The 9233-nt window shown below is 36.2% G+C and overlaps 1 protein-coding gene across 1 annotated transcript; it reads left to right on the top strand.

The window, feature by feature from the left end:
* Positions 1–2271: 2271 nt before the first annotated feature.
* On the top strand, positions 2272–7477 carry LOC126249591 (ceramide glucosyltransferase). Its single transcript, XM_049951255.1, has 2 exons — positions 2272–3765; positions 6946–7477. Exons 1-2 carry the CDS (start codon positions 2929–2931, stop codon positions 7327–7329), a joined length of 1221 nt encoding a protein of 406 aa, XP_049807212.1. The 5' UTR covers positions 2272–2928; the 3' UTR covers positions 7330–7477.
* Positions 7478–9233: the final 1756 nt, after the last annotated feature.

Below are 9233 nucleotides of genomic sequence, written 5' to 3'. Positions count from 1 at the left end.
ACATTCTCTCGGGAAAAAAAAGCACTATAGCAACAGTGCCATTGGTCAGAAGAACTGTGGTGTAGTAACTTGGTAAACATCAATGTACACTATATTATGTAGTTGCCACAACATGTGGCCCTTCTACATTGAATTAGTAAACTTGTGTGTGCCAAACAAAGGTAATTGTGCAGGAGCACTTACTGAGCAGCTATTTCTTGTTTAAAATGAAAACAATTTTTGACAAAATAATTTAATTGAGTGGATAAAAAATGTACTCACCAAGCAGAGGCAGAAAACACGCATAAAAGAGGTTTGTAATTAGGCAAGCTTTCGGAGCCAGTGGCTCCTTCTTCAGGCAGAAGGGTTGAAGTGGAAAGAAGAGGGGTGAAGGAAAAGGACTGGAGAAGGAAAGACTGATTGTTTGAGACTGCATCGGAGGAGATTTGAAATTCTTCCAACCCCGTGTGGTAAGTCTCACCTGTCCCACAGTTCTGGGTAACCAGCACAGAATTGATTTCACTATAAGTTGAAAACTATCAGACCATCAAAATCATAGCCTTATCCAATGGGAAGTTGAATTGCTTATCCACCTAATGTGCAGCACTTGTTCTTCCTGCGAGGGTGATCACTACAACCGAAACCAATAGAAAATGAACAAAAAATTATGTACAGTTGATAGAAAACATGCAGTTCTTCAAATTCCTGACAGCTATAATGAGTCACTTCATTAAACTGTTCGAAATTTTTGATGTTTCACATTACAGCAGCAGTAACAGAATAATATAGGCTAATGTTTGAGCAACATCATCGTGAGCTTTTTATAATGCTTCAGAAAAAACTTTTATTAATCAGAATAGTTTTTAGTTATTAAAAAGAACTCGCAATTTAACAAAAAATATCAGAATACAAGCCAAGTTACAAATTTAGGTACAATAAGATGATCTGCCTATTTCCTATAATGTAAATATTATTATGGTACAGTGTATATACAGGGATGACCGAATTACTAATCTGAGTTGTTTGAACAGTAGCTTGTATAGAGTTCACGACCTGACAGTGGAGACTTTTATGGCTGCCCTTATTGTAGTTTAAGAATACTCTCTGTAAATGCAGAGACTTGACAAAAATATGACACTCTAGTATATAATAGAGGGACGGTGTGCAGTACAGACACTGCCACCAAACATACGTACAAATATAGCTTCAAAAATGAGTTGGAAAAATGCGGCCATTCGCAAAGTATAACTTCATTTCAGTCTACTTTAGAAGTAGGCCAAATATAACGAAGAGATACTGAATCGAACTGTGGAGTGAAGACTTTATGGCACAATGCGGCAAACTAGGTACGATACAGGCTGATATGACATATTCTCAGGTATCAGAAAATAGTAAATTTACTAATGAAGGCTATGGGCACGAACTGTAGTGTATGCTCACGACTTGAATACAGTATGCAGGTTCCAACGGCTATTGGTAACAGTAGTTACGCAGATACGAAAATAATTGCACAAGATAAACTAATGTAATAACTTGCGTAAGGCAGGTCTCCCAACTGATGACTACATGAGTAATCAGTTGAAAAACTAACAGTGTTAACAAAATGAATGCTAGATCCGACGGAATACGTTGACTAGGAATTGTAGTATTCTTTCTATAATAGGAAACGAAATGAATTGAGATTTACGCTAGCGGAATCAATAAACTGTATTTAGCAGCTGTTCGTAGTATAGAATGTGTGCGTTAAATTCAATTTTTGGCCCAATGGCAACACGATCAATGTCCACCGCTTAAATGAGTGTTAGCAGAAGACACACAACATAATACGTAATTCTTAACAGTACCCATACAATGTATATTCAATGAATGACCACACAATACACAATTTATTTTTATTTAAACATCACTATCAAATATCTATTTACGAAGTAACTAGTTCTAATGTGTTTACTGTTGCAAGGACCTGCCACAACGTCAAGTTTTTATTATGCAACACAACAACACACTCATGCAGATGTTATTCATGCTGTTTTGACGTGAACGTTACCAACATACAGTCATTGTAGAGAAAGCATGTTCTACTTATACTTAGAAGACTAGAGCCTAAATTACGAGTTAATATTCACAATAGTTCGTAATGGCTCTAGAAAAGTACGCACAATTGTTGTTGTTGGCAATCTGTAATAAAATGTAACCAGTTGAAACGGAAATACGGTATGTGATCATTGGCAAGCCTACATACAAGTATGGCTTCCGATTACGATGTGTATCGTGTGACTTTCATGACTTTGATTCACAAGAAAGATAAGATTAGCGATGAAATAAGAGGGATGAGCATAAGTGTACTTACTGATAAGTTTGGCATGATTAACCGCTCAGTTGCTCACGATACATATTCGACGAACCATGTGCGAGTCGTTTTCGTCTGCTGTAACACTTGCGGAGTTATTTACGTTCACAATGACCTTAACATTTTGATTAAAGAAATTAATGTGATTGATGAGCGTCGTGCCTGCATCGGAAAAGCTCACTTCCTTCTTGTAACTTTAATAAGTTGTATTAGGTTGCAATTAGCAATTCATCACGTGTGCCTAACCCTAAAACAGTGTAAAGAAAATGCAGGTATGAAATTAAGGATACCAGTCGTTTCTGATTTACGTCGTTCGGAATCTTGGAAGAAATGTGAATCACATGTGAAGAAAGTGATTTTTTGTCTATGCGTACACGATTTAATTGTGAAGCTGTACTTGTTATTTATGCTGAAAGAACTTGTTTTTATGTTGTACACGGTTTCCAAGTTGATGTCGTCTGCTGTGCCGCCTCATTCGATTGAAAGATAACTGGTCTTTAAAAGTGCACCAGGTGTATGGACGCTGTGCGTATCTGCATCGCCAAACAGTACGGTATTTTGTTTTCTGTGTATTTATTGTGATACATTATTGTAACGCAATGACGTTTGCTACAGACCTAAGTAAAATGTCTCCAATGATCTATACATTGTATGGTTTTGCTATATTTTTCTTCGTGTTTTGGTGTGGAAAGTGGGGTGTGCATCTCATAGCAATTTTTTATGCAAAGTGGAGATTACACCAGAAACCAAATCAGTTGCCTAGTGAAACACCATATCCCGGAGTTTCAATTTTAAAACCATTAATGGGTGTGGACTTGCATTTATTCAGTAACTTGGAAACATTTTTCACCATGAATTACCCCCTTTATGAACTTTTATTTTGTGTTGAGGATGAAAGTGATCCTGCAGTGATGCTTGTTAATAAACTCATGGAAAAATATCCAAATGTGCAAGCAAGACTATTTACTGGTGGTTTTAACGTTGGTGTGAATCCGAAAATAAACAACATGCAGCCAGGTTTCAAGGAGGCTCAGTATGATCTCATACTCATATCGGACAGTGGTATTCGTATGAAAGAAGATACTCTGATGGACATGGTATCGTACATGAAAGATGATGTGGCAATAGTGCATCAGATGCCCTTTACGTGTGACCGGGAGGGATTTGCTGCCACTTTAGAGAAGATTTATTTTGGCACAGCACAGGCAAGAATTTATCTTGCAGCAGCTTTCTTGGGTGTGAACTGCCATACTGGTATGTCAACACTTATAAAAAAACCACTGATTGATGAAGTTGGTGGTCTGCAAGCATTTAGTTGCTACCTTGCTGAAGACTTCTTCCTTGCAAAATCTTTGCGGGAGCGTGGCTGGAGGATGTGTATCAGTAGTCAACCAGCATGGCAGAATTCTGGGCAATGTAACATCTCTACATTTCAGGTGAGTTTGAAACTAACCATTAACTAACAGTTTATGTGAAAATGTTGCAGAATTTTCACCCTTGGACCTTGATAGTATTTCAGAAAACTTACCAAACCTCATAGGGAACATTTTTCTTGTCTTTTCTTTTCATTTCTTTTTACTCTCACATAGTCCAGTATTTTACTGAACAATGTGTATCAATTAAGAGACTGGACTCGTATTTAGGAGGGTAGCAATTCAAATAATTGTAGTCTGGCCATCCAGATTCAAGTTCTCACTGATTTCCGTAAATCACTTAAGGCTACTGTTGGCCGCGTTCCTTCTGAAAGGGACAGCAAATTTTTTCCCGCATCCTTCACCAATCTCAAATGTCCCTTGTGTCTAGTGAACTCGTTGTGGCTCTTAAAACTCTAAACTTCATTCCATCCAGCTATTTCTAACTTCCAGCACATCACTGTACAGAATTTTTGACAGACCATTTTGTGTGCCTCTTTGCTTTTCACTGTTGCATGGATCTCATTTCATTCCCTGTTTTTTTGCATTCTGTTTGGGATCTTCATTTCTCAAGTTCTGTCTAATGAAGTAGATCTCTTGCTTCTGTCTAGTCTGCCATCTTACATCATATATTTAACAGTGTTTTGCCTTGACCAACCAGTAGGTTTTGTAGTGATGTTCTCCCATCATTGTCATTCTTATTTTTAATGTATTTTATTGTTTATTGATTCAATTTTTGGTCTACAATCACTTTTCCATCATTGCTAATGTCATTCGCATTCTGCATATTTCTAGAACTATTTTGTGAAACTGTAATTTTGTTGTGTGGCTCCACTACGATTTCACACAAATTCATAGCAGTTTTTTACATATCAGAACATGCACTTATTTTCATTAAAATTTTGGATTTGTGAAGAATATGCTGGAACGAAACAAAATTGTACTGTTCCGTCCCCCCACTCCACTGTCCCTGAGCATTTCATCACACGTACACAAGTGGTTCACAAATAATAGCCCCATGTGTTTCAAGTGCAAATTTTCTCAGTTACAAAAACAAACTATGTCTTTCCTCTTTTTGCAAGTAAAAGATTAAAATGAACCTAAAATTACTTATTAGACAATCCCCCACCCTCCCATCCATCTGAAATCTTGGTGTGGTAACAGACTGACCTGTGACACAGCCAGAGATCTAGGTTAGGTTGGAAGGTGTCTGTTTGAGTTGGTGATGCCCACGAATGTGAAAGCAGAAAATAGATTGTGGCAACAAATTGACTGGTAATGAAGCCAAATGTTTACATCCACACCATACCGAAAAAAGCGAGAAGGGTCCAGTACATAACTTTTACCAGAAAGATTTACAGATAAGTTCATCCTGGTGATTAGTAAAATGAAGGAACCATCATTGGATAATTTGAGAGCCCAATGAATGGAACCTCATTTTATCAGGAAAATTCAAAACGGTCACACTCAATAATGAACAATGATTTTTAGGCTAAATATCATTACTAACCACTGTGTATGATACTCCTATCACTATGGTATGTGTGGACACTGACATGTAGTAGTTCTAGCCAAAAGCAGTTTAAAACTTCACATAGGCACTACAAAGATTCTAGTTATCCCTAATTGCATCTGACCAACAGAGCTAAAAGTTTTTTAATCAAATGTGTGAAACATTTCATTTGACAGCTATAAAATTACATTGTATTGTTTTCACTTGCCTGCACAGAGAATTAGCATAACAGAAAACATACAAAAGAATAATTTTTAAATTTTGGTTTATTTATAATGACAAATGAGGGTATTAAATTCTAATAAGATGTATTTTTTTTGGCGGGGGGGGGGGGGGGGCGGATGAGAGAGGTTGCTTACAAATGCCAACTGAGGAGATATAAGCCAGTGCAGTACACAAGTAAAAAATTTTAAAGTATACCTAGACAATGGTGCTCTGAGTATGGAATTAAATGTTAAGTATTCTTCATATTTTGGGGAAGACCTTCTTTACTAGTTCTGCCTACGTAGGTAATTCAGTGTACAAGAATGAAGTCTTGAATGTAAGGTTTTCATTTCAGTCTGTGCTCATATTTATGTGTAAAATAAGTTTCAGTTCATAAGGATTGTAAAGGGGGAAGGGGATAGTGTCAGCTGGGTAAGTGCCAAGATGTACAATCTGCATGCGTACTCAGTGTGTTCTGTATATGGATATCTAGTGCCCCTATTATTTGACATGCATCATCTTTCATGGACATACATCTTGTATGCTTCTATATATTCCTGTTCTCCCCCCACCCCTCCCATTTTGTAACTCAAGTCATTGTACAGTTTAATACACCTCGAAATTCTGCTGTACACTGAGGATCTCTGAAATTTTAGTAGTCTGTCATGCACTCTACAGTGACGTTTTCTTTTTCTCCTAAGCTCCCCATCTACTTTGTTGAGCATATTGTTATATTGGCCATAATAACTGTCACTGATTGTGCCAACCATACAGACATGTGACTGTTCAAATGGCTCTGAGCACTATGGGACTTAACTTCTGAGGTCACCAGTCCCTTAGAACTTAAACCTAACTAACCTAAGGACATCACACACATCCATGCCCGATGCAGGATTCTAACCTGTGACCTTAGCGGTCGCGCGGTTCCAGACTGTAGCGCCTAGAACCACTCGGCCACCCCGGTCAGCACATGTGACTGTATCAAAATGTGTGATAGACAAGTATCCATTAAGCTCATTCTTCCAGAGAAAGCATGTTCCTTCTTCAAACCCTGTTAATCAACTGCAGTCTAGTGCTTTCCATCCTCACTGTATTGTTCAACCAGTTGTTACATCTTGCACAAGAGGGTAGTCATTTATTTATGTAGGTGTAATGAACAAGAGATGATATTCTCTATTAAACTTTTCCTAGCATTATCATTTTTTATGAGAGATCCATTTTGCATAACCTTTTTTATGTTTTTGACATGTCCCCATGTTGTTTCCCCATGTAGAAACACATGCTTACTGTGGTTGGTGCATACTTCTGCTGAAAATATCTCTGTTAAAATTTGAATGTTTGGTGATACTACTGTTTCAATGTAGTTAACATTTTTCTTGTGTTGGAATAAAATAATCTTGTGTAACCAAATAAATTTATTTTTTGTTTGTCATTGTTTGAGGAAAGTGGGCTTGGTGTGTGATTATATGTCATTTTAAATTTTACAGGCTCGATTAACACGTTGGGCTAAGCTGAGGACTGCAATGGTTCCACACACAATTTTCTTGGAACCTATGTCAGAATGCATGTTGCTCGGAGGCTGTGCAGCTTGGGCAGTTTCCTTCCTGTTTGACTGGGACCCAATTGTCTTTTATCTAGTGCACATACTTGTGTGGTTTCTTCTTGACTGGCTGTTACTGACAATTGTGCAGAATAGTTCTCTACCTTTCAATAAGTTTGACTTTGTTGTGGGTTGGCTGTTTCGTGAGCTATCTTCCCCATATATATTTCTACAAGCTTTGTGGGATCCAGCCATAAGATGGCGAGGGCGAACTTTCAAATTACGGTGGGGAGGAATAGCAGAAGAGCTCAAGCCTAAAGTGAAAGTTTGAAACTATACTCGGTGGCATTTTGTGTGTTCCTCGTGTTTTTAATAGACCAACAAATTATGCTCAACAGAAAGTAATATATATTTCATGTCTTCAGTGTAAACTGTTAACATGAATGAACTGTTCTGCTACATGCATTTGTCAATTTCTTTTGAAGCTGAAATTTTTACAAGTCACTTTTGTTTAAAACTGTATTTATGTATAAAAAAGTGGCTGCAGCTGTAGCATACAAAATGTGTCAGTGGTGCATTATGTAAAATATGTATACTGGTGTTACATATGTCGTACAAAGATTATATGAAGTCATTAAGACCATGCTTAGCCCATGGAAAGAAAACGTCATTTGACCACATACTGCTTAAATTGAAATTGTGTTGAGATTTCCTCAAGAATTGGAATTTTGACCCGTTTAAATGTATTTATGTGTCCTGCACTGTTGATTTCACAAAGAAAGAATTTTAATCTAAAATGAACAGCAAAATTTAAACAACAGAAATTGTTCCATTACCTCTAGGTGCTATTTTTACATCTTTTAAGTTTCAGTTAAATGAAGTCATAATATTCTGTACTTAATAGTGAAGAAAGCTTATTGAAGGTGATGGACTTTTTGTGTTCATTGTTTAATATTTGTAACTTAATATCGTCTTAAATAGCTTTAAATCCCTCTAGTATTCTCTTCATATAATCTTTGTTTGTATGATACTGATTGTATCATATTTTGTGTGTCTCTGTGTCAGATTTCAGCACTGAACTGAATACATTTGGAAAGGAAAAAGTTCAAATTAGTTGTTGCGATGATGTTGCTATAAGAGTCACCTTTACAAATTGTTTTGTTGTTCATAGAAACCTTTTGTCAGTATTCCTGTACAACATGTTTCATTTTCTCCATTGCTATTCTCTTATTGGCTTATTTTTTTGTGTTGTAGTTGAAGATTAAAACTTTCCATCATACATATGAAACTTGCAACAGATTGTATAGGTTCTAATGGAAGCTGTTATTGAACATAGTACTGTCCATGAATTTTTAGTTTTGAAAGTAATTCACTCATCTTGCCTTATGACAGTCATTGTTGTATACTTCTTTAATGATATTATTATTTTTGTTTCACACAATTTACTAGGTATTAACTTTGATCAGGTAACATACATGACGAAGACTTTATTGAATTCATTCTCTTAATAGTGCATCATGTCCTGGTTCACATCTTCTGGGAAGAATGCTACGCTAGTAGTTTCTTGTTGAGTAGAGCATCTCACTTCATGTTCAGTGGAATGTATCAGACTTAAAGGTATTTTATAACATATTTCATGGACATTCTTTAAACATACTGATACATAGTTGAAAATGTGTACCTCATTATGCTGTAAATGTTGAAGAAATTCTTTCATGTTGATGGAAGTTGGTGAAGAATCTCAAACAGTTACCACGGTGGTACTTCATTTCGCATGACAACTGCAATTATTGTGAATTTTCATTTTGAGAACAAAGTATCTCATTAGCCTATATGTGGCTTTAGCTCTTTCAACATTCTCATTTTTCATTCAAAATGTATCTTCATTTGTTGTTGTCCTTTCTTTCATTCTGGTTTTTTTCAAGTTTTTTTCCATTTAGTTTCAGAAAAAATTTCAGATATCAGTTACTTAATTATGAATCAGTGCTGCATTTGTGTTATCAAAATGTTGGTAGCACTGATTCATTGTGCACTTTTACTTATCTGCTTAAGCATTTTAATAATGAAGAGATATTTCTGAAGTATTGGAACCTTGAATAATTTGACATGTAATGGGTTGTGTAGTAATGTGCAATATATTTAACATTTAACCATAGTTAATTTTATTAGCTGTGAGTTGTATGTATTGCATATAGAACTGGTAAAGAATGACATAATTTATCTTTGTTGCATATG

This window comes from Schistocerca nitens, chromosome 3 (assembly GCF_023898315.1).
Source record: "Schistocerca nitens isolate TAMUIC-IGC-003100 chromosome 3, iqSchNite1.1, whole genome shotgun sequence".
NCBI classification, from domain to species: Eukaryota; Metazoa; Arthropoda; class Insecta; order Orthoptera; family Acrididae; genus Schistocerca; species Schistocerca nitens.
Note: the sequence above shows the minus strand (reverse complement) of the source record. Positions and strands in the feature narration are given on the sequence as shown.

Coding starts and splice junctions, on each gene's coding strand:
- LOC126249591 (XM_049951255.1), top strand. CDS start 2,929: ATGACGTTTGCTACAGACCTAAGTAAAATGTCTCCAATGATCTATACA. Junction 3,766..6,945: donor GTAACATCTCTACATTTCAG/GTGAGTTTGAAA, acceptor TAAATTTTACAG/GCTCGATTAACACGTTGGGC.